Here is a 26246-nt window from a genome sequence, read left to right as displayed (position 1 = left end):
GTTGACCTATTAACTTACTCTTAAGATCAATCTAACTACATAGCCTCCATTTTCCTGTCATCCACGTGCCTATCTAAGAATTTCTTAAATGGCTGTAAACATCTGCTTCTATCAGCATCCCTGGCAGAGAGTTCCACATCCAACACTCTCTATGTAAAATACATAAACTCTGACATTCCCCCTGTGCTTTTCTCCAACCACCTTAAAATTATAGTCATTTCCACCCTGGGTACAAGTCTTTGGCTTACCTCTCAATCTGTGCTTCATATAATCTTGTACCCCTCTATCACTGAATATATTTTTGGCAAATGAACTACAACAATTGTTCATCCCAGTCTGGCAAAAGAATAAACCAGGGAAGGTAGTGCACCCGTGGCTGACAAGGGAAATTAGAGATAGTATCAATTCCAAAGAAGAAACATATAAATTAGCCAGAAAAATTGGCACACCTGAGGACTGGGAGAAATTCAGAGTCCAGCAGAGGAGGACAAAGGGCTTAATTAGGAAAGGGAAAAAAGATTATGAGAGAAAGCTGGCGGGGAACATAAAAACTGACTGTAAAAGCTTTTATAGATATGTGAAAAGAAAAAGATTGGTTAAGACAAATGTAGGTCCCTTACAGTCAGAAAAAGGTGAATTGATCATGGGGAACAAGGACATGGCAGGCCAATTCAATAACTACTTTGGTTCTGTCTTCACTAAGAAGGGCATAAATAATCTTCCGGAAATAGTAGGGGACCAAGGGTCCAGTGAGATGGAAGAACTGAGGGAAATACATGTTAGTAGGGAAGTGGTGTTAGGTAAATTGAAGGTATTAAAGGCAGATAAATTCCCAGGGCCAGATGGTCTGCATCCCAGAGTGCTTAAGGAAGTAGCCCAAGAAATAGTGGATGCATTAGTGATAATTTTTCAAAACTCTTTAGATTCTGGACTAGTTCCTGAGGATTGGAGGGTGGCTAATGTAACCCCACTTTTTAAAAAAGGAGGGAGAGAGAAACCGGGGAATTATAGACCGGTTAGCCTAACATCGGTGGTGGGGAAAATGCTAGAGTCAGTTATCAAAGATGTGATAACAGCACATCTGGAAAGCGGTGAAATCACCGGACAAAGTCAGCATGGATTTGTGAAAGGAAAATCATGTTTGACGAATCTCATAGAATTTTTTGAGGATGTAACTAGTAGAGTGGATAGGGGAGAACCAGTGGATGTGGTATATTTGGATTTTCAAAAGGCTTTTGACAAGGTCCCACACAGGAGATTAGTGTGCAAACTTAAAGCACATGGTATTGTGGGTATGGTATTGATGTGGATAGAGAATTGGTTGTCAGACAGGAAGCAAAGAGTGGGAATAAACGGGACCTTTTCAGAATGGCAGACAGTGACTCGTGGGGTACTGCAAGGCTCAGTGCTGGGACCCCAGTTGTTTACAATATATATTAATGACTTAGATGAAGGAATTAAATGCAGCATCTCCATGTTTGTGGATGACACGAAACTGGGCGGCAGTGTTAGCTGTGAGGAGGATGCTAAGAGGATGCAGGGTGACTTGGATAGGTTAGGTGAGTGGGCAAATTCATCGCAGATGCAATTTAATATGGATAAATGTGAGGTTATCCACTTTGGTGGCAAGAACAGGAAAACAGATTATTATCTGAATGGTGGCCGATTAGGAAAAGGGGAGGTGCAACGAGACCTGGGTGTCATTGTACACCAGTCATTGAAAGTGGGCATGCAGGTACAGCAGGTGGTGAAAAAGGTGAATGGTATGCTGGCATTCATAGCAAGAGGATTCGAGTACAGGAGCAGGGAGGTACTACTGCAGTTGTACAAGGCCTTGGTGAGACCACACCTGGAGTATTGCGTGCAGTTTTGGTCCCCTAATCTGAGGAAAGACATTCTTGCCATAGAGGGAGTACAAAGAAGGTTCACCAGATTGATTCCTGGGATGGTAGGACTTTCATATGATGAAAGACTGGATCACCTAGGCTTATACTCTCTGGAATTTAGAAGATGGAGGGGGGATCTTATTATGTGGAAAGATTGTTCCTGATGTTGGGGAAGTCCAAAACAAGGGGTCACAGTTTGAGGATAAAGGGGAAACCTTTTAGGACCGAGATGAGGAAAAACTTCTTCACACAGAGAGTGGTGAACCTGAGGAATTCTCTGCCACAGGAAACAGCTGAGGCCAGTTCATTGGCTATATTTAAGAGGGAGATAGATATGGCCCTTGTGGCTAAAGGGATCGGGGGTATGGAGAGAAGGCAGGTACAGGGTTCTGAGTTGGATGATCAGCCATGATCATACTGAATGGCGGTGCAGGCTCAAAGGGCCGAATGGCCTACTCCACCTATTTTCTGTGTTTCTATGTTTCTATCAAACACCCTTGCTGCAAAGAGGAAGCTCTAGCTCACTCAATCTATTCTCATAAGACATGGCCTCTCGACAGGCAGCATCCTGGTAAATCTCCTCTCCATCTTCTCTAAAGCTTCCACGTCCTTCTCATAATGAGACGACCAGATATAACCTTGACCCTGTGTTGTGATCTATCGCAAACACATCCACAAACTCATATACCACTAACTCCTGAACCCTAGGTCTAGATCCCCACACTTCCACCCCTCCCCCGCACTCTGTCTGGGACTCCCCCCTTTCCCCACCAACAACCCACACCGTCATGCTGGAAAAATTTTGTCATATTATGAGGTGAGTCAGTCACCACAGTACATTCAGCCTCTGTCCTGTAGCCATAGTATTTGTGTGGTTTGGCTGACTGTTCAGTGATGTCTTCCTGGATGTTCGTGTTAGGGACTCAGTGTCAAGGGAAGGGAGTTAGACTCTGTTGACGAAGATGGCCATTGCCTGGCATTCCTGTGGCATAGATGTTACTTGCTGCTTCTCATGCCTGAATATTGTCCAAATCTTGCCTCATGCAGGTGTGGCTGCTTTTTGAGAATGTAGTTAACTAGTAAACATCTCTAACTCTGACCTAATGATAATTATTGTACACACTTTGACTGTGGATCCTCACATCCTGCAACCAGGGATCCACTGCCACTCACAGCTTGCATTTATCATCTTTTGAACTCTGCTGGGATGACGGTCTGCAGCCCGAACTCTGATCACCTCCAGAGCGAGAGGTCTGTGTGGAGCCTTCCCAAACAACAACTTGTCAAGCAGGAACTGAGTCGGAGGGAGGATTGGACTGCATTCCTCCCTTTCTGCTCACTCTACTTCCTGTTCCTTCTTGTATGGTTACCCCCTTCCATTGTATCCCAGTTCCCCATTGCTGTGCTCTGCTTCTCTCTCCAGGCCTTTGACCGCTCAGACAGTGAGGAGGTGACGTTCATTACTCAACTGGTGAAGAAACTGCTGATGATCATTGCTCGACCAGCTCGCCTGCTCGAGTGTTTGGTGAGTATCTCAGGGTCTTACTTGCCAGTCCTTCAGAAATTGCATTAAGGCAGAAAGAGAAACCCCCTGGAATTTACAGTACAGTACTGAGCACAAGTCTTAGGTATAGCTGGGATGCCTAAGACTTTATCACAGTACTGTATTTGTCAATATGGACACACACACACACACTCGCACAGAGGAGTGGCGCCCCACACAGACTTACAGCTGCGCCTTGTAAGGCATGAAAAATGCCCGACGCAGGCCTCTCATGGTCTGAGTCGACGTTCCCTCCCTCCCCAATATGGAGCAGAGAGCAGATTTGTAAATCCGGCAGGAACAAAGGATGTTGGGAATTTCAGGAGTGGAACACCACGGGAGGGGTGGCGAACGGGTGGCAGAGAAGGAGTGCCAGGCACAGATGCAGACACACCCAGCTCTGAGACACCAGGCAAGGTCACTTGATTCCAAACAATTGGTCTGTTGATCATTATAGAATGTCTCTGTGGTGCTCCTGCTCCCTTCTCTCTCCCTCTCCCTTCCCCCTTTCCCAACCATGATTCCCCTCTCCCTGCCCCCTTCCTACTCTCTGTCTGGAGTAGAGACCCATATCAGAATCAGGTACATGTCATGTTTTTTTAGCAGCAGTGTGGCGCATGGCCAAGTGGTTAAGACGTCGGTCTAGTGATCTGAAGGTCGCTAGTTTGAGCCTCATCTGAGGCAGCATGTTGTGTCCTTGAGCAAGGCACTTAACCACACATTGTTCTGCGACGACACCGGTGCCAAGCTGTATTGGTCCTAGTGCCCTTCCCTTGGACAACATCGGTGGCGTGGAGAGGGGAGTCTTGCAGCATGGGCAACTGCCGGTCTTCCATACAACCTTGCCCAGGCCTCAGTCAACATCGAAATCAATGGACAGCCGAAGACAATGCGTACATAAAATTACTACGGTACTGTGCAAAAGTCTTAGGCACCCTAACTAAATATATGTGCTGAAGACTTTTACACAGTATTGTAGATAGCACCCATCCCACACCACCACTGAAAGAAACAGTGATTATGTCGAGTTACCCTGTGAAGGGTCCTCATTCTGAACTAACTGTGTCTCTGTATAATCGCACAGGTTGTAAACCTCACCCTAAATGAATGGTAACATTATACAGTTGCACTGTGAGTCACCCTCACCCAATTAAGTGCTTTGTATAATTACACAGTCAGTGACCCTCACCCTGAATGAATAGTCCCTGTAACATAGTTACACCATGGTTGACCCTCGCCTTGAATAAACTGCAACTCTATACAGTTACACCGACCATGAACACAAAATAGTACAGGAACAGGTCATTCAGCCGTGATTCTGTGCCAGCCATGTTGCCAAATGGAACTAATCCCATCTGCCTGCAGATGGTCTCTATCCCTTTAGACACGGCCTGCTTCTGTGCCTGTCCAAACACCTCTATTGTGACTGCTTCCAGCGCTACCCCGGCAGCAAGTCCATGAACCTCCCGTTCTCTGTGTAAAAAAATAAAACTTGCTTTGTAAATCTCCTTTAAACTTCCTCCCTCCCACCTTAAAACCAAGCCTTCTGGTATTTGACACTGCCACCCCAGGAAAATGTCCCTGAATGTCCGACCTTGTCTAAACCACAGATGATTTTATATATTCTATCAGGTGACCACTCAGTTTGTGACACTCTAGAGAAAACAAGCCAAGTTTATCCAGCCTCTCCTTATAGCTACTACTCTGCTAACTTAGAGAATATCTTGGTGTACCTCTTCTGCATCCTCTTCAAAGCCCCAACATTCTTCCTATAATGCAGTGACCAGAACTACACAGTGTCAAGATGCAGCCTAACATGTTATGCAGCTGCAACGTGACTTCCTGGCTTTTTTATTCAGCACTTTGACTGAAGGCAAGTATGCCTTATGCATTCTTTATCAGCCTGCTTGTGGTGCCATTTTTAGTCAGCTATGGACTCTTATTCTGAGTTCCCTCTGTACCTTAGTGTACCTAAAGGTCCTGCCATGTACTGTATATGCTTTCCTCTTGCATTTGTTCTTCGAATGTGCAACACCTCACCCTTAATAAGCAGGATCCGTACAGTTGCAGCATGGGTGAGGTTACCCTGAATAAATAGCAGCTACAAAGCGACACAGAGAGCAACCATCACTTTGAATACGTAGGGACTTCAAGAAGTTATATAGCGAGTGATCTGTGCCTAATCTTCAGCTAGAATGAATGACCCTCACTCTAAGTAAACAGTGCCTTGGCACGGTCACGCAGGGACTGACACACTGGATAAATCACTAACTTTGAACCGTTAGTAAAAGAGAGAGCATCTGAACAAATTACATTGAGTGACATTCTCCTTGAATAAACAATGTGTAGTCACTTATGGAGGGAGTGACCTTTATCCTTCAACACAGGGATATTGCACTGTTAAGGTGAGTTTCTTTGTAAATACATTTCTTGGATATCTGGATCATTGTTCATGTTGGCATTGCTATATATCCCTCATTATCTCTGAACTGAGGAGGTAGTAAAGGTTCAGCCTTGTTGCTAGATCTGGAGTCATGTATAAACCAGACAGATTAAGGACTGTTATCCTGAAAAGACAATTATATTGTTAGTTGTCCTCAGCCTGTCTGAACAGCTTTGTCTGGTTGCTATCTAACAATTATCATCTGATTTGGTGACAGGAGTTTGACCCTGAGGAATTCTACCATTTACTGGAAGCAGCTGAGGGTCATGCAAAAATTGGACAAGGGATAAAGACTGATATTCCTCGATATATCATTAGTCAGCTGGGATTGACAAAGGATCCACTCCATGGTAAAAATTTGGGTTATGTTTCAGATGCTTATTACTAATAATCTCTCTCTACTAACACCATGAGGTCTTGTGTTTCCCGGACCATATTCAATCATACACCACTCTGTGGACTTTGTGAGCGTGATGTGTGCTGAGTTTAATCCTGTTTCTGAAATTGTTTTTTCTTTTACCCAGAAATGGTTCAGCTGGACAGTGCTACCACAATCTTCCCAAATACAGATGAGTCTCAGGATGTGAGTATTGCAGAATTATTTCTGTTCAGATCAAATGAGCTGGAGCTTATTTCTTGCAAGGAAACTGGTGCTAAAGTGGCACAGGAAAGTCTGGTTTTGCTAGTTTTTTACTTCCAGGATCGTGCTTTAGTGATATGAAGGCATTGTGGGCATAAGCAGCATGATTCATCTGCCTTTAGCATATTAACCACTGTGACGCCAGGTAATTTCAGAAACCATCAGTGTTCTGGCAACTCCAGAGGAGTAGGGCTAAAGGAATATCTCATTATTTTCAAAACAGTGCTGAAGGACTACTGCATTATCAGAGGGGGAGTACTGAAGAAGAGCTGCATTACTAGATGGACAGTATAAATGTGATGCTGCACTGCAAGAAGAGCCACCTGCCAATGATTGTTATAGAACACTATAGAAAAGTTCAGGCCCTTTGGCCCACAACGTTGTGCTGACCTTTTAACCTACTCTTAAGATCAACCTAATCCTTCCTTCCAACATAGCCCTCCATTTTTCTGTTATCCATGTAACTAGCTATGAGTTTCTTAAATGCCCCTAATGTATCTACCTCTACCATCATCCCTGGCATGGTGTTCCATGGGCTCACTGTGTAAAGAACTTGCTTCCCTATACTTTTCACCAATCACCTTAAAATTATGCCCCCAGTATTAGCCATTTCTTCCCAAGGAAAAAGTCTTTTGTCTATCCACTCTATCTATTCCTCTTACCAGAAATCAGAATCAGGTTTATTATTACTGTGTATGCCATGAAATTTGTTGTCATGTGGCAGCAGTATATTGCAATACATAATAAAACGTAAATTACGGTAAGAATATATATATATATATATTACAGTAGGAAAAAGAAGTAGTGAGATAATGTTCATGGGTTCAATGTCCATTCAGAAAGCTGATGGCAGAGGGAAAGAAGCTATTCCTGAATTATTGACTCATTTTGTATAGTTCTATCAAATTTCCTCTCATCCTCCTTTGCTTCAAAGAGAAGGGCCCTAGCTTGCTCAGTGTCTCCTCATAAGACATGCTCTCTAATCCAGGCAGCATCCTGGTGCATTTCCAATACAGACATACTTAGACCTTGTGACCATTATAACCCTCGGTTTGTGGAGCTTGCTGTGTGCAGAATGGGGGCTGGCCTTTCCACTTGTTTCACTGTTGGCAAGTTTTAGCTTCAGTGCATTTGGAGGTACATGGCAGAAAGCAGAGTGCAAGGCACAGAAGTTCAAGGCAATGGGCACAGCGCAAGTGGCAGTAGTTTTGGGAAAGGCTACACAATGTTGAAGGCTCAATCGGTCGCATTTTGTTTCTTATGCTTACAATTTCCAATGAATTACTGAATTGTTGAAGTGGAAGAGTGATTTTGTTTTTAATTCACAAAGTGTTGTTTTCTCAGCAACGAGCTGGATCAATTCCACTGCGCAGAATACCTACTGAGAGTGACTTTGAGACGATTAAGCTGATCAGTAATGGAGCATATGGGTAGGTCAGATACACAACCATTTTGCCCCTTTCCCTTTGACAACATCAGGTCGCAGCAAATGTGTTTGTGACTGGGTGTTTTCTCCCCCAGGGCTGTCTATCTGGTCCGACATATAGAAACAAGACAACGATTTGCCATGAAGAAGGTAAATAAGCACAACTTGATCCTGAGGAACCAAATCCAGCAAGTGTTCGTTGAGCGAGACATCCTAACATTTGCTGAGAACCCATTCGTTGTCAGCATGTATTGTTCCTTCGAGACCAGGCGCCATCTGTGCATGGTGATGGAGTATGTGGAAGGTGAGCCTCAGGGTCATGGGCACGGACCTCTTACTGTTCAGGATTGTCAGGCGGAGTATGTGGCTGAGGTTTGGTCCTCTGACTGCTTAATTTTCCAACTTTGCATCTGTGGCCAAAATCCCAGGCCTTGGATACAGAATACCAGTGTCACTGGAGCTCGCAACTCTGCAGCCTGGGATCTGTAACTCAGAGCCCTTAATAATTGGGACCTGGGACTTCAGGTTCTGGGTCACTGGGGTCACGACTGCAGGATCTCAGTGTCTGCACTGTACTGGAGGTTCTCAGTCACCTGGTCTTTGACCCCAGGACTTTCAATTCCAAGGACTGCATTGAAAGTATGACGAAGTTTATGAGACTCTTTCCAGAACATTAGTACATTGGGATCTAAAGATCACAGTTTGAGGAAGGTGTGTGTGTGTGTGTGTGTAATCCAAGAGCCCCCATGTGCAATCTAGTGACATGTAGGAGGGCATGGGTTGTGGGTTGTTCAATCCTCCTACTACATTTCAGTGGTTTTCTCAAACTATATTAAGTTTAAATTTGGAAAAAATTAGAAGTAATATTTTTGATCCTTCAGTTAAATTTGAAGAAACTTGGAATCCTTTTATGCAACATTTTCATATGATGTAATTTGACCTTTTCGAATCTTTTTTTTTATTAACATAAATTATATGAATAGAGGAGCGGAGTTGATGATATTACTGAACGTGTCTGACTCAAGATATTGGTCTAGCCCTGTTTTGTTCTGTTTCTTTTTGGATTTTTTTTCTTTTTCTTTTGGGGGTTTTTCTTTGTTTATATATATATTTTTTTTCTTTTTATTTCTTTTATTCTTTATGACTAATCTCATTATGAGTTTGGAAGTCTGTTATACCTATGTTACTTAAAATCCTTTTTGTATATGCTTATTAGGACTATTCCAATCTCTTCGTATCAACTTTGTTACTGTCTTTATAATCTTAAAAATTAATAAAAAGATTTAAAAAGAAAAGAAAGGTTGTGGGTTGTAGCTGGGGTTCAGCGAGTGAGGGTGGGGATTAACTGATGCCCAGGAAAGAGAGCGCAGCAGGGGACCTGAGAGTTGGGTAGTGCTAATCTGGGTAGTGGGTGTAGCAGAAGTCTGTGGAATGAGATATAGCAGAAGCTAGTAGAGTGTGATATCCGAGTGAGTGTGATTCAGCTAAGGAAGGCTCCAGCACTTGGTGTGACTTTCTGTGCTTCATGTGTTTAGGTGGAGACTGTGCAAATCTCCTGAAGAATATTGGTCCCCTGCCAGTTGACATGAGCAGAATGTACTTTGCAGAAACAGTTCTGGCGTTGGAATATCTCCATAACTATGGCATTGTTCATCGGGACCTCAAACCAGACAAGTAAGCAACAGCATTTGAGAGCACCTGATCTTCTTCAAATCGGGAAAGAAATGTCTTGTCTATTTCTCTATCTAACTTTCTCAAACTTTTCTGTACTCTATTTTTCCTTTGTGCTCCTTTTTCTTTTTTCTCCCCCATTCCTCTATTGTCTCATTCTCCTTTCATTCTCCTTCCATCTATCTCTCTCTCCTCCTATATTTCATTCTTTCCCTTTATCATTCCTTTTCCTGTGCTCCCTTTCAAGTCACTGGGGCCCCAGTTCCCACGCTCCCTTTAAACTTACTGAGTACAAGATGAGGCCACCCTCAGGATGGTGGAGAAACACCTTGTATTCCATCTGGTTACCCTCCAACCTGATGGCATGAATATCAATTTCTCCTTCCAATAAACAAAATTCTGTGTCGTTCCCCCCCCCGCTCTATTTCCTTCCCTGACCTTTTACCTCTTCTCACCTGCCTCTTACTTCCCCTGGGTTCCCTCCTTCCCTTTTTCCTATGGATCCTGTTGGATTGCTTCTTCTCCAGTCCTTGACCTTTCCCACCTGCCTGGCTTCACCTATCACTTTCCAGCTAGCCTTCTTCCCTCCCCCCGCCTTTTTATTCTGGTATCTTCCCCCTTCCTTCTCCGTCCTAAAGAAGGATCTCAGCCGGAAACATTGACTGATTATTCACTTCCGTAGACGCTGCCAGGCCTGCTAAAGCAGGATCTCCCAGTGGCCACACATTTTAATTCCACATCCCATTCTGATAATGTCTATCCACGGCCTCCTCTACTGTAAAGATGAAGCCACACTCAGGTTGGAAGAACAACACCTTATATTCCGTCTGGGTAGCCTCCAACCTGATGGCTTGAACATTTACTTCTCTAACTTCTGCTAATGCCCCACCTCCCCCTCGTACCCCATCCGTTAATTATATACACACATTCTTTCTCTCTCTCTCTCCTTTTTCTCCTTGTGTCCCTCTGACTATACCCCTTGCCCACCCTCTGGATTCCCCCCCCCCCCCAATTTCCCTTCTCCCTGGGCCTCCTGTCCCATGATCCTCTCATATCCCTTTTGCCAATCACCTGTCCAGTTCTTGGCTCCATCCCTCCCCCTCCTGTCTTCTCCTATCATTTTGGATCTCCCCCTCCCCCTCCCACTTTTAAATCTCTTACTAACTCTTCCTTCAGCTAGCCCTGACGAAGATGCTGCCTGGCCTGCTGCGTTCACCAGCAACTTTGATGTGTGTTGCTTGAATTTCCAGCATCTGCAGATTTCTTCGTGTTTGCAGACAATACTGTGAGCAGTTCTGGCAACACGTTTTAGGGTAGTGGAGTCTTGTGGCAATTTGATTGAAGTTGTCTAGATAGGCTGTGTGATTGCTGAGAGTAAAAATTATAATCCACTATCTGAAGTGCCAAGTCCTTCGGAGAGAAGCTAGCTTAATGGTTGATCATTCGTTAATTTTAAACCTAGGATTGATAGATTTTGATTATTAATTCAACATTCCACTCAGACTTTTTTTTTTACGGGATGTGGGCATTGCCAGCTAAGCCAGCATTTATTGCCCAACCCTAGTTGCCCCTGAGAAGGTGGTGATGAGCTGCCTTCTTGAACCGCTGCAGTCCCTGAGGTGTAGGTACACCTACAGTGCTGTTACGGAGGGAATTTCATGATTTTGACCCAGCGACAATGAAGGAACAACGATATGTTTCCGAGTCAGGATGGTGAGTGACTTGGAGAGGGATTTCCAAGTGGTGTTGTTCCCAGGTATCTGCTGTTCTCGTCCTTCTAGATGGTAGTGGTCGTGGGTCTGGAAGGTGCTGCCTTAAGAACTTTGGTGTGTTGTTGCAGTGCATCTGTTGTCTATAGTACACACTGCAGCAACTGTTCGTCAATGGTGGAGGGACTGGATGCTTGTGGAAGCGTTACCATCCTGACTGCTGACCGTCACCAGTCTACACTGACCACTCTCTGAGCTGCCACTCCTGGCCGTTGGGCAAGTGGTCACTCTGTCATGACAGTTACTCAGAGCGTCCTTCTGTGCTGATCAGCGTTTACGTTGTCACACCATGCTGACCTTTGGCCAAGTGTTGCTCTGCGCTGACCGTTTCTCAAGGCATGACTTGCACTGACCCTGAGTCAACTAATAGTCTGTGAGCTAGCTAAGAGGATAAGTAATTGGCATTGTGCTAGGAAGCAGAGGGTGTTAATAGGAGGTTTTCTTTGCACTGGAGGCCTGTGACTAGTGGTGGCACCAGGTATCAGTGTTGGGCTTATATTTAAGAGTAGCATAGTGGTTAGCATAATGCTACTAAAGCACCAGTGACCAGGGTTCAATTCCACCATTACCTGTAACGAGTTTATACATTCTCCCCATGATCGTGTGGATTTCCTCTGAGTGTTCCAGTTTCCTCCCACAGTCCAAAGATCTATGAGTTAATAGGTTAATCACATGGGTAAAACGGACAGGGCAGGCTTGTTGGTCCAGGAGGGCCTGTTACCATACTTATCTCTAAATATATAAAAATAAAACTTAAAACTTTGCACTGAGGTTGTCCCTCTGCACTGACCGTTGGTCAAACGATAGCTCCCCACTCAACGTTGCTGACGTTACCACTTCATTGGTCCAGTTGTGTCTCTGCTCAGATTGTCCCTCTGTGCTGACCATTGGTCAGTGGTCATTTTGTTTATGTGATTCCAGCCTGCTGATCACTGCGATGGGTCACATCAAGCTGACTGACTTTGGCCTCTCGCGGATTGGACTTATGAACCTGACCACCAACCTCTACGAGGATCACTTTGAGAAAGATACCCGGGAGTTCATCGATAAACAGGTACAGTGCGGGGGAGGGAAATGAGGTTAGAGTGTGGTGTGTATCTGTGTATAATAGTTAAATACCCTTTGTATGTGCAGCCTCAGTACCATGTGTTGGTGGACCTTGTTATTAGTCCAGATACATGGAGAGGATGTTTCCTGTAGCGGGACAGTCTAGAACCAGAGTGCATAGACTCAGAGTGGAAGGATGTCCCTTTAGAACAGAGATAAGGAGGAATTTAGTTAATAAGAGGATGGTGAATATGTGAAATTCATTGCCACGGATGGCTGTGCAGGCCAAGTCCTTGGGTATATTTAAAGCAGAGGTTGACATTCTTGTTTAGTAAGGACGTTGATGGTTACAGGGAGAAGGCAGAATAGGGTTGAGAGGGATAATAAATCAGCCACGATGGAATGGGTCAAATGGCCTAATTCTGCTCCTTTATCTTATGGGTCTGAGGTTCTTGTGGCCAAAACTCCATGACCATACTTGCAAACTCTTGATTTTGTGGACATAATGCATTTAAATCGTACCAGCTCTCCCAGCATAGAAAGAGACCCAAACCAGGATAAGCCACATCCAGCACCGAAGGTGGTTTCAGTTTCTAAGTGAATTACCCTGACAGGAAAATATTTGTTGTTGCAACTCTTAACACATCCTCACAACGTTGCAATAGTTGTGAAACTCTGGGAAGTGTCTGCAGTTGTGAGGCAAGTGCAGCTGAAAAGACATTGAACAACCTGAACAGGGAAGTGTTGGTACAGGCTCACTGAGAGCCTCTGTGCAGGTGCCATCAGACTAGCTCAACGGAGAGAGAAGTGCAGGTGGCAGCAGCTGCACGTAGAACCTCATCAACAGAATTTAAAACAAAAAGAGAAGCTAGAGATGCTTTTCAAAGCCAGTAATATTCTTCTTCATGCTCAAAATGCACAGTCTCACTGGTAGCAGATTTCCATGAGTTCGCTGCAATACATTCAAAACCTTAAAGCTAGAGTGCAATGGCATAACCTAGATGTGGACACCATTACCAGGCACGTAGTGGATGCTGAACGGGAACTGTCTAAAGCAATTCCTTCACATATTCCTGACAAAGGCAAGCTTAATAGCACTTGCATTGGGTAAGAAGTCAGTTCTTTTTGGTATTCAGTTGCTGCTGGTAGGATTCTTTGGTCTATTGCTGATCATAAGCTGTTATTAACAATCATGAGGACAAAAGATCAACAATAGGAGCTCCAAGGGATGTACAGGTGGGGCAGTTTGTTATCACAGAATAATTTTCTGCTTGGATATTGTTTGTCAAAGCAAAATATAATTGGTGACACTCTGTCTAGATTACCACCTGAATCATCTGATGTAAAAATGGATCAGTCCTGGACTCTCAATGTCTTACAGTTTCTACAAATGACTTGAGTGAAGGGACCGGAAATATGGTCACTAAGTTTACTGGTTGTAGGTTGGATTGTAAGCTGTGAAGAGGCTATATGGAGACAACAGAGATAGAGAAAAGTTGAGGAGTGAGTTTGTGGATTGGACTCTGTCATTCACATTATGATGTGTTTCTGGTTTCTGGTCACTCCTTTTTTTTGTTGCTATTTTGGTGATTTTGTTTGGAGTGTCCTACAGATAAGAATCTGAGCAGAATTGAATAGGGACTCTTTCGATTTTGGTGTTTTATGTTCTGTGTTTGTTGCTCACTTTTCTGTTGACGTTTGAGCGATTTTTTTTTGCATGTAGGTGGGTTTTGATGTTTTTCATTGAACGTGTTCCATGGTTTTCTTTGTTTCGTGGCTGGCGGTAGGGAAGATAAATCTCAGGGTTGTATACTGCAAACATACTTTGATAATAAATGTTCTTTGAAATCTTTGAAGAGATCTGACAAACAGAGCCAAATGTGGGAAATATAAATCTGTTAGTTTTACAGAAAATCTGAAAGAGGAGCATATTATCTAAATAGTGACAGACTGCAGAGTTCTGAGCTGCAGAGGGATCTGGTATCCCTGTATCTGATTCATAAGAGGCTAAAATGCAAATACGGCAATAACTAGGAAACTAACAGAACTTTTTTCATTGCTAGGAGCGTTGAAGAAAAAGTAAAGTGGTTATAATTCTGCAGCACAGAAAGAATCTGGAGGAACTCAGCAGGTCAGGCAGCATCTATGGAAGGGAAATGGGCAGTCAACATTTTGGATCAAGGCCCTTCAAAGGACTGGAAAGAAAGGGAGAAGATAGCCAATATAAAAAGATGGGGGAAAGGCGTGGAACAAGAGCCAGCAGGAGATAGGTGGATCCAGGTGAGGGAGGAAGGAGAGTGGGAATGATGTAAGGAGAGTTGGGGGGGGCGATGTGAAAGTGACAAAGGACTAAAGAAGATGGAATCTGATAGGAGAGGACCGTGGATCATGGAGAAAAGGTAAGGAGATGGAGGAGGGGAACCAATGGGAAGAATGTGTGGGTGAAGGGCAGATGAAGAGGGTAGGAAAGAGGAAAGAGCTAGGGAGACAGAGATCAGGGAAAAAGGGCAGGGACATAGGGGAATGGTTACTGAAAGTTAGATAAATTGTTGTTAATGCCATCAGTTTGGAGCCTTGTACATTAATGAGGCTGTATCTGACATACTACATACAGAATTAGTCATCTTACAAACTTTGTATTTAAGAGAGGATGTAATTGCAGAGTAAGTTCATATGAGGCAAGACTGGGCAAACTATAATTGTACTGGTGGAGTTAGAAGAATGAAGGGCAATGACTGAAATATATAACTGTCAATCTGCTGGAGAAACTCAGTGGATCGGGCAGCACTTGGAATTGTCAATGTTTTGGGTTGAAAGCCTGCTTCAGGACTCATCCAGGGTTTCAACCTGAAACGTAGACAACTCCTTTCCTCCCGCTGATAATGCTGGATCTTTTGAGTTCCTCCAGCACATTGTTTGTTGCTCCAAATTCCAGCAATGCAGTCTCCTGTGCCTCCATTGAAATATGTAAGATCCTGAGGGGTCTTGACTGGGTAGATGTGTGAAAGACATTTTCTCTTGTGGAAGAACTTAGAACAGGAGTATTACTGTTCAAAAATAATTGATCACTCATTTGAGACAGAGATGAGATGGTGTTTTTTTGCTGAGGGTTATAAGTCTTTGGAACTCTCCAGTCAAAGGGAGTGAAAGCAGACACTGAATATGTTCAAGACAAAGCTCAGAACAACAGTATTTAGAGCTTTTTGATTCAAATTGAGGGTATGATTGTTGTACGCTGATCGATAAACAATCTGACCTAAGTATTGCAAGTGAAGACCTACCTTGGATCTGAATCATCTACCGATCAGGGCTGTCTGAAATGGAGTTATTGTGTAATTCTTTCAAGGAGTCTCAAAAAATGGATTTTAGATGAGCTGCACTGACATTGCCAATGGGAATGCCATTTCCAGATGTTTTGTGCTTTGGCCATGAATTGAGAAATATTTGGAAGCAGTCAAGTCACTGTAGACAGGTTACCTGCATATCACCTGAGACACCGCTACAGCCATTACAGTGATGAAAATGGCAGAGTTGATTGTTCAATGGTGTCATATTGAATCTTGATTGAAATTGAATCCAGATGAGTCCTCATAAAGGGTTTTTGACCCGAAACATCGGCTCTTTCTTCCTCTCCATAGATGCTGCCTGACGTGCTGAACTCCTCCAACATTTTAACACCCTGTCAAAATGATAACAACACTGCCTTTCATGCCCTCTGACCCAAAATGGATTGAAATCAACCACGTATATAATTATGGAACAGCTGACATGCCAGTGAAGAGTTGAGACAGGTCTTCACTATACACGGAATATGTGTAAAGTGTGCAAGTACAAAGTCCAGCAATGGGATCTCATTCCTGTTATCCATCTGTGTAGCTCAAAAGATATTTGATGTGTGTTAGGAATAAGATCAGAGTTGATTACAGCAAGAGATGTATTTGTAGGTACTGAAATGGTGAGTCTATTCCTGATGTAGATGTACGGTAGAGTCCAACAATGTTGAGCAACAGTAAGTTAAGCCAATCAGAATCAGGTTTAATATCACTGGCATACGTCATGAAATTTGTTGTTTTGCATCAGCAGTACACTGTAATACATAATTATTCATTGGTGGCATTTGGGCTGTGCCTAACCACATAGTCGTGGGTCTAGGAGAATAGAACAGTAGGCTAAGCACGTATCCTTGAGATATGCCAATGTTGATTGTCAACAACGAGAAGATGTTATTTCCAATCCTCACAGATTATGGTCTCCCAGTGAGGAAGTCAAGGATCCAGTTCCAGAAGGAAGTATAAAGGCCCAGCTTTTAGAGCTTTTTGATTCGAATTGAGGGTATGATTTTTGTATGCTGATCGATAACAACAGTCTGACCTAAGTATTGCTGTTGTCCAGATGATCCAAGGCCAAGTTAAGAGCCAGTGAGATTGCATCTGTTGTTGACCTATTGTGGTGATAGGTAAGCTGCAGTGGGTCCAGGTCCTTGCTTAGGCAGGAATTGGTTCTGGCCATAACCAACTTCTCAAAGCACTTCATCATAGTAGATATGAGTGCAACTGGGCTAGAGTCACTGAGGCAGCTCACCCTGCCCTTCTTGGGCACTGGTATGATTGTCGCCTTTTTGAAGTCGGGTGGGAAACACTGACTTCAGTAGTGAGAAACTGATGATATCTTTGAATACTCCCACCAGTTGGTTGGCACAAGTTTTCAGTGCCCTACCAGGTACACATTCAGATTCAGATTCAGCTTCAGGTCAGATTCCTAGGACACATCATGCAGAAAGATGAACTAGAAAAACTCATACTCTCTGGAAAGATTGAGGGGAGCAAACCTAGAGGAAGACCTCGGCTTATGTACATCAAAAGCATAGCCAGGTGGCTACACATCGAGGACATGGAAGTCATCCAAAAAACGAAGGATAGATCTATACGGAAAACCATGGTCACCAACGCCCGCATTGGATATGGTACCTAGACAGACAGACAGACCAGGTACACCTTCAGGGACTGACGCCTTGTGAGACTTCACCCTCTTGAAAGATACTCTGACATCGCCCTCCGGGACATAGATCACAGAGTCACCAGATGCTGCAGGTATTTGTAAAGGTGTAGTTTTATTCTCCCTTTCAAAGCATGCATAAAAGGCATTGCACTCATCTGGGAGTGTAACATCACAGCTATTTATGATGTTAGGTTTTGGTTTGTAGAAAGTAAGGGCCTGCAAACCCTGCCAGAGCTGACGTGCATCCCATTCCATCTCTAACTTCAATAGGAATTGTTTTCTTCATTCTTAAAATAGCCTTCCGTAGATCATACCTAGACTCCTTGTATAGTTCTGGATCACTGATCTTGAATGCCACAGTTCTAGCCCTCAGCAGACTATGAATATCCTGGCTCATCCATGGCTTTTGCTTTTGGTATGTCCGGTATGTTCTCAAAGGCACATGGCTTTTGATGAAATCAGTGACAACTGTGGCGTATTCAGTCAGATTCAAAGATGAATCACTGAATATTGTCCTTGCAGTAGGTGCAGGTTCTCCAATTCATGGAACAAAGACAAGTGCAGGGTAAAGGAGGTTGAACTGATAAGGAGGCCTTTCAATAGACTGAACTAATCATGACAACATAGACATGAGAAGAATGCTCCCACATTTGTTTGCAAAGGTAGAAAATAATGTGGTTTGTGTATGTAAGGAACTTGTGGTTATAGAGTGTAATGACCTGGTTGAGTGTGTACAACCTAACCACCTGAATCCAGCCTAAGTGCTGTTGTGATTTTCCTTCAACCAGAATTAAATTGGAGCTGCTGATGACCCGTGCGTTATGTCATTAAGAGTGTTCAGCTTTCCCAGCATAGTGCCATAGTGGACGAAGAGCTGGGTTGGTGTGTTGATGGAGACAGAGGGAATCTTGCAGTGGAGTTTTGGGCGTTGATGTGGTCAAAGTGTGCTATGCTGGTTCAGTGATCTGAGTCATTATTTGCTTGGGGGGAGTTGGATGCTGTATGGCCAATTTGGAATTGAGATGTTCTGTTTCTGACAGGTTTACGGCACCCCTGAATACATTGCCCCTGAAGTAATTCTCCGGCAAGGATATGGCAAACCTGTAGACTGGTGGGCCATGGGGATCATTCTGTATGAATTCTTGGTTGGTTGTGTCCCTTTCTTCGGAGAGACTCCGGAAGAGCTGTTCGGGCAGGTGGTCAGCGGTAAGTTGCAATGGACAACAAGTTTATGTTCCAGGGGAAGGGGGTTGGGAGTGAGACTTTGACCAGAGCATTGCTTTCCTGCTAATGTAGAACTGTGATGCAATAGAAACAGAACTAGGCTTGACGGTGGTGGGGTCTGAGAGTGGAGGGAGGTAGCAGTGATTGTGAGCTCAGAATTATTCTCTAAAACGAAGGTGAGCACAGAATCACTCTGGACAGTGAGGGTGAGCAGAGAATCTCTCTAGGGCAGCAAGTGTGACCACAAGATCACAAGGTAAGGACATATTCGGCACAGCTTTGTGGGCTGAAGGGCCTGTATTATGCTGTAGGTTTTCTATGTTTCTAAGGCACTGAGCCTAAGCACTAATATCTGATGTCACTGTTAGTCTTAGATGTGGATTTTGCTTAGCTGTCCCATGAATTGAGTTGGAAATGACAAATGATATGTGATGTGTTCCAGATGAAATAATGTGGCCAAGTGAAGATGAGGCCCTTCCTTTGGAAGCCCAGGATCTCATCAACAGGCTCCTGAGGCAGAATCCACGCGATCGCTTGGGCACTGGTAAGAACCCAGACCTTTGACTGACAGGTGGTCAGACCAATTGTCAACTCTCAAAGGCAGTGGGTTTATAAGAAAGTGATTTAAGGACTGACTCTGATTCACTCCTGATATTTGTGAAACCGATCTTGAGCCTTTGACCTTTATCTACGTCCGTTTTGTTGGCTGTTAAGCTCTCTCAAACATTAGAAACACTTTCTTGCATTTCGTAGAAACAACATCCATGGACATTGTCCGACCAGTCCATCGGCATTAGTTCCCAGCCCAATTCAGATTAGTTGAATGAGACCTAGTTTTACAAATGCATTCTGTTTTTGTCTCTCTCTAGCTGATTCTGTCCAAATACTAAAGAAGAAATTCAGCAGATACTGAAATCCAGAGTAACAATTACAAAATGCTGGAGAACTCAGAAGGTCATACAGCATCCATAAAAAGGAAAAAAACAATCAATGTTTTGAGCTGCGGCCTTTGAAGAGAAGCATTTTGGCCCAAAACATCAACTGTTTATTCCTTTGCAGATATGTTGCCTGACCTGCTGAGTTCCTCCAGCTCTTTGTATGTGTTATGCTGTCCAAATACTTAATTAGTCTGTTACTGAGTAAGTCCCCCATATTCCAGTAACAATCTCAGAACACAACTTGCACCATTGTTCTTGTTCTCTCTGCCCAGCTCTCTTAGTGACCTTTTGATCCAGAGATCCATGGGGTAGTGAGTGTGAATTCAAGGTTTGGACTCTGTATCACACTGGGTCCAGAATTGGTCTGTACAAGTGTATGGAACTCACTGAGTATGGTATTGGGTGTGAAAATGGACTGTGCTGGTCTGTGTGACCCAGTACCACATTGGCTGTGGGATTGACTTGTAACATTCATTGTATTTGATATTGGTCTATAAGGATATCTGGGGCAACAGCACATTGGCTGTGGTGTTGGACATTGTTGAGCTATGGAACCTTGTACCAGATTGGGTATGGGATCGAGCAATGTCAGTGTGTGGGATTGGGCTATGAGGATGTGGAGGTCTCAGTATTGCATGGGGTTTTAAGTTTGCCACAATTTTCTGGTTTGCAGGTGGGGCTCTTGAGGTGAAACAGCATGCCTTCTTTACTCGGCTGGACTGGAACGGGTTACTGCGCCAGAAGGCTGAATTCATCCCTCAGCTCGAATCAGACGAAGACACCAGCTACTTCGACAGTGAGTCCAGAACCAGTGTAAAAATCCTCTGGCTTTAAATCGCCCAAGGAGCCACCCCCGATCTGGTGCCAGTGCCCTTGCTGTGATTAATAACAGTGCTCTTCACAGAGTCATTAGCACAAAAACAAGCCATTCAGCCCACTGAATCTGCTCTGACCACCAGCCACCCATTTACACTAATCCAACATTAATCTCACTTTTTATTCTCATCAATTTGTCCCCTCCCCTGACTTCACCGCTCCCCTACATACTAGGTACAATATACGTGGCCATCTTTGGGATGTGGAAGGAAACAGAATCCCTGGATGAAATCTGAGGGGTCACATGGAGAAGGTGCAAGCTGTAGGCAGACCAAGCCCAAGATCAAGCCTGAACCCAGGTCTCTGGCAACTGTACTAGCCACACCACTTTGCTACCTCATTAATCAGAGTGCCTCTACTGTATTTAATCCCAGATCCCTTAATGAGATTAATTCCCGCACTGCTAAAGATGTATGTTGAAACGTACAGTGCATCAAATCAAATCAGTGAAGTTTGCGCCGGGGGCAGCTTGCAAGTGTCGCCATGCTTCCAGCTCCAACATTGCATGCCCACAACTTGCTAACCCAACCATGTCTTTGAAATGTGGAAAGAAATTGGACCTCGCGGAGGGGAGTCACACGGTCATAGGGAGTGTGTACAAGCTCCTTACAAACAGTGCCGGAAACCAAGCCCTAATCAGTGATTGCTGAGGTTGTAATGCGATTGCACTAACCGCTACACTACCATGCCCCCTGTACTGCGGTCTGCTTCCAAAGATTAATCCTAGAGTCCCTGCAGTGGTTCTGCATCCTGAGGTTAACCCCAGGGATCATGATTCCTACCATCCCCCATGTGTGATGATCCTACCATCCTCCAAGAATGCTTTCTGGGCCTCTGAGAATCCTGTTCCCTGTATTCCTGCAGCTCGCTCGGAGAGGTACCAGCATTTAGCATCTGACGAGGAAGATGACACCAATGACGAAGAATCTTCTCAGGAGATTCGACAGTTTTCGTCCTGTTCACACCGCTTCAGTAAGGTATGGTACAGAGACATAGGGTGGGAAGGAAGGAGCACTCCTCTGGGAGAGCTGCTCTGTGGGAGGGGCAATCACCTATCAGAGCACGACAGCCCCTCATTGCCGAGGCACAGTACCGAAGGTGAGCTGCACTGCTGAAGGGAGAGAATTGAGGAGCAGCACTGCACTGTCAGAAACAGTGCTAAGAGAGCACCATCCTAAACACTGATTATGCATTCATTGGTAGAAGATCCATAGATCTGGCTGCTTTGTTGGCCCCACCATCCCTCCTTCTAAATGTGAATTAATTGATTATTGATGCAAGAGATTCTGCAGATGCTGGATATCTTGCAAATACTGGAGGAACTCAGCAAGTCAGGCAGCATCTATGGAGGGGAATAAACAATTGACTCTTGGGGCCGAGACCCTTCTTCAGGACTCCTGATGCAAGGTCTTAGCCCAAAACATCAACTGTTTATTCCCCTCCATCAATGCTGCCTGATTTACTGAGCTCCTCCAGCATTTTGTGTTAATTGGCCATTGACTGCATTGTCCATTGTGAAGTGATCTGTTGTGCAGCTACATATTCTGATTCAGTGGCTTTAATTTGTTTAACCCTTGGGGTGTGCAGGTTTAATTTTCCCAATATGTTGCAGGTTTATGGCAGCTCTGAGCATTTGGCAGCTTCTTTGAGTTCGAGCCATGAAACAGCAGACCCCAGAGAGGAGGCACAGGAACGAATATGTAAGAGCAGCCCAAAGCACTCAGTCAGCAGGTAATAGCAGAGCTCCAACTTGTCCTGAGAGAATGTAATAAGATTGAAGATAATAGCTTTGTTCTCCCCGATGTTTTTTTTAGGAATTTTCTGCTACCAAACACTGGATTGTTTGAAGGTGTAGAGTCTATCAGAGTGAAAACTAATAGAGGGAAATGTGTATACCATAATCAGTTCACTAAATACCATTACGTCGTGCAAAATGTGTGGACAATTATCAATGCACGGGCAAACTTGCACCAGTATAGTGTGAGGATTGTACACAGTAATACCATGTAATATGGGGTTTATACATTAACAGTACAATTTTGGGAATTTGCATTATCAAGCATGCAGACCTCAGACGTTAAGGGCAAAGTGTCACCAATACCAGTGTACTATAGCAATGCTTATATCAACAAGTATAGCATGAGGAGAATTCACTCTTTTAACTATGCATTGTAGACAACGTGTGTGGTTTAGTTCTTGTTGAATGGTAATGACATTGCTGTATAAAAGAGCTGACAATGATAGCAGCCCAATAGGGGAATGAGTACACTATTATCAATAGCTTGTGTAGGAATATGTATGGCTTAGTTCTTGTTATATGATAGCAATTATAGCTGTATAGAAGAATTAGCACTGCATTATGGGTCAAAGATTAATCTTTTTGTCGTGAATGTTAGAGACAGTGTGTGCATAGCTGTTTAAGCTAATTACCGGTGCCTTTTCTATTTCTAAGATCTGGAGCATCTTCAACCAGTTCCCACTTTGACCGAGCTGACAGTCCCAGTCGTGGTCCTACTAGCTCTGACACCGTGCCCTGGTTTGCATTCTCCACAGAGGATGAAAGTGAGCTTTGTGCTCTCAGCCATCGAGTGCCATGCCCAGAGAGGCAAGACCAGTTGGACGCATCATCAGATATTGAGTCAAACAGACCAAGAGCCAGAACATACTCAGGTGAGAGAGGACCACACAAGAACAGTATTGGCCACACTGCAATGGTGTGAGATTGACTGCACTATAATTTGCCCTTCCAAGAGTGCAGCCCTTCCTCACTGTTTCCTTTACAGGAGTGCAGCGCTCTCTCATTACATCTCTTCCAATAGTACAGCATTCCTGTAGTATTGCTCCCACCGTGCTGTGATTCCTCCATCGTACACCTCCAGCAGTAAGGACTCCCTCACTATTACTAGAATGGGAAAATCTCAAATTCCTTTTAATATTGCCATTCTAAAGTACGAACTGGTGTCAGAGTTACTGTATACGGGGATACCGTTGTTTGTCTCATCAGGGTTTGTCCTTTATAGTCTCAGAACTCCAAATGATCCTTCTGGAGAGATGTACCTGAACAAATTTATAACTGAGCACAATCTCTGAAACAAATCCCCACGTCTCAAACCCACAGGGGGAGCAAAATTAGCGTATAATCATCTCTGTATATAGGTCATCACTGTAGGAATTCTTTAGAGTGATGTCACAGGCCCACTGCTTCAACTGTGACTTTCTTTCCATTATAATATCAGAGCAGAGATGTTGACTGATGCCTCACATGCTTAATTCCATTCACGACTTCTCAACAAATAAAGTACTCTGTGCCTGCATTGAAAGGGCTGATTGTTGACAAGTAACATTCATACAGTAAAAGTGGTGGGAAGTGACCGTCTAATAAGATCTTTGACGTTTGTTGTATTACCGTTATCAGGTACCCCACTATGGACACCTGGAGGTTATCATTAACCCTAGACTCAAACAGTTCCCCCCCCCCACCTCACTTTGCTTTGTGGCTGCAATATGTGCTATCTACAAGATGCCCTTCAGTTATTGGTCTAGGCTACTCTTGACAGTTCCTCCCAAATCCGCAACTTCTTCCACAAGAACAAAGGCAGGCTCAGGCATGGGAACAGCGCCACCCACAGGTTCCCCTGTGAAGCACTTTTTTTTGTAATTTATTTTTTATTGAAGTTCGTCATCAAACAAACATTTCCATACGTTGTACTTCAGATACTGTACATATATATCATATAGTCATATTTGTCACAAATTTCCACATAATACTTATCTGAGGTATATACTTATAGAAAGGAGAGGAAAGAAAGAACAATCAAAAGAAGAAAACTATGTCCAACCATAGAAACTACAGCACAGAAACAGGCCTTTTGGCCCTTCTTGGCTATGCCGAACCATTTTCTGCCTAGTCCCACTGACCTGCACACGGACCATATCCCTCCATACACCTCCCATCCATGTATCTGTCCAATTTATTCTTAAATGTTAAAAAAGAACCCACATTTACCACCTCATCTGGCAGCTCATTCTATACTCCCACCACTCTCTGTGTGAAGAAGCCCCCCCCCCTAATGTTCCCTTTAAACTTTTCCCCCCTCACCCTTAACCCATGTCCTCTGGTTTTTTTCTCCCCTTGCCTCAGTGGAAAAAGCCTGCTTGCATTCACTCTATCTATACCCATCATAATTTTATATACCTCTATCAAATCTCCCCTCATTCTTCTACGCTTCAGGGAATAAAGTCCTAACCTATTCAATCTTTCTCTGTAACTGAGTTTCTCAAGTCCCGGCAACATCCTTGTAAACCTTCTCTGCACTCTTTCAACCTTATTTATATCCTTCCTGTAATTTGGTGACCAAAACTGAACACAATACTCCAGATTCGGCCTCACCAATGCCTTATACAACCTCATCATAACATTCCAGCTCTTATACTCAATACTTTGATTAATAAAGGCCAATGTACCAAAAGCTCTCTTTATGACCCTATCTACTTGTGACGCCACTTTTAGGGAATTTTGTATCTGTATTCCCAGATCCCTCTGTTCTACTGCACTCCTCAGTGCCTTACCATTAACCCTGTATGTTCTACCTTGGTTTGTCCTTCCAATGTGCAATACCTCACACTTGTCTGTATTAAACTCCATCTGCCATTTTTCAGCCCATTTTTCCAGCTGGTCCAAGTCCCTCTGCAGGCTCTGAAAACCTTCCTCACTGTCTACTACACCTCCAATCTTTGTATCATCAGCAAACTTGCTGATCCAATTTACCACATTATCATCCAGATCATTGATATAGATGACAAATAACAATGGACCCAGCACTGATCCCTGTGGCACACCACTAGTCACAGGCCTCCACTCAGAGAAGCAATTCTCTACCACCACTCTTTGGCTTCTTCCATTGAGCCAATGTCTAATCCAATTTACCACCTCTCCATGTATACCTAGCGACCGAATTTTCCTAACTAACCTCCCATGCGGGACCTTGTCAAAGGCCTTACTGAAATCCATGTAGACAATATCCACTGCCTTCCCTTCATCCACTTTCCTGGTAACCTCCTCGAAAAACTCCAATAGATTGGTCAAACATGACCTACCACGCACAAAGCCATGCTGACTCTCCCTAATAAGTCCCTGTCTATCCAAATGCTTGTAGATTCTGTCTCTTAGTACTCCCTCCAATAACTTACCTACTACCGACGTTAAACTCACTGGCCTATAATTTCCCGGATTACTTTTCGATCTTTTTTTAAAAAACGGAACAACATGAGCCACTCTCCAATCCTCCGGCACCCCACCCATAGACAGCGACATTTTAAATATTTCTGCCAGGGCTCCCGCAATTTCAACACTAGTCTCCTTCAAGGTCCGAGGGAACACTCTGTCAGGTCCCAGGGATTTATCCACTTTAATTTTCCTCAAGACAGTAAGCACCTCCTCCTTTTCAATCTGTATAGTTTCCATGATCTCACTGCTTGATTCCCTCAATTCCATAGACTTCATGCCAGTTTCCTTAGTAAATACAGACGCAAAAAGCCTACTTAAGATCTCCCCCATTTCCTTTGGTTCTGCACATAGCCGACCACTCTGATCTTCAAGAGGACCAATTTTATCCTTTACAATCCTTTTGCTCTTAATATACCTGTAAAAGCTCTTTGGATTATCCTTCACTTTGACTGCCAAGGCAACCTCATGTCTTCTTTTAGCCCTCCTGATTACTTTCTTAAGTATTTTCTTGCACTTCTTATACTCCTCAAGCACCTGATTTACTCCCTGTTCCCTATA

At 43.8% G+C, this 26246-nt stretch overlaps 1 protein-coding gene across 2 annotated transcripts in view; it reads left to right on the top strand.

Moving 5' to 3' along the window:
* Positions 1-26246, top strand: part of LOC140188214 (microtubule-associated serine/threonine-protein kinase 3-like) — a 96568-nt gene that overhangs the window by 43765 nt on the left and 26557 nt on the right. For both annotated transcript variants that reach the window (XM_072244271.1, XM_072244270.1), the window contains 13 exons: positions 3310-3411; positions 6090-6222; positions 6397-6455; positions 7857-7942; positions 8034-8242; positions 9474-9612; positions 12300-12432; positions 18464-18629; positions 19090-19191; positions 20259-20381; positions 21326-21438; positions 22074-22192; positions 22914-23131. In XM_072244271.1, coding sequence (XP_072100372.1) covers positions 3310-3411; positions 6090-6222; positions 6397-6455; positions 7857-7942; positions 8034-8242; positions 9474-9612; positions 12300-12432; positions 18464-18629; positions 19090-19191; positions 20259-20381; positions 21326-21438; positions 22074-22192; positions 22914-23131 — 1702 coding nt within the window. The remainder of the gene's footprint in view (positions 1-3309; positions 3412-6089; positions 6223-6396; positions 6456-7856; positions 7943-8033; positions 8243-9473; positions 9613-12299; positions 12433-18463; positions 18630-19089; positions 19192-20258; positions 20382-21325; positions 21439-22073; positions 22193-22913; positions 23132-26246) is intronic.

The sequence above is a fragment of the Mobula birostris genome, chromosome 26 (assembly GCF_030028105.1).
Source record: "Mobula birostris isolate sMobBir1 chromosome 26, sMobBir1.hap1, whole genome shotgun sequence".
In the NCBI taxonomy this organism is placed as follows: domain Eukaryota; kingdom Metazoa; phylum Chordata; class Chondrichthyes; order Myliobatiformes; family Myliobatidae; genus Mobula; species Mobula birostris.
The sequence above is the reverse complement of the archived record's forward strand: the minus strand, read 5'-3'. Positions and strand labels throughout refer to the sequence as shown.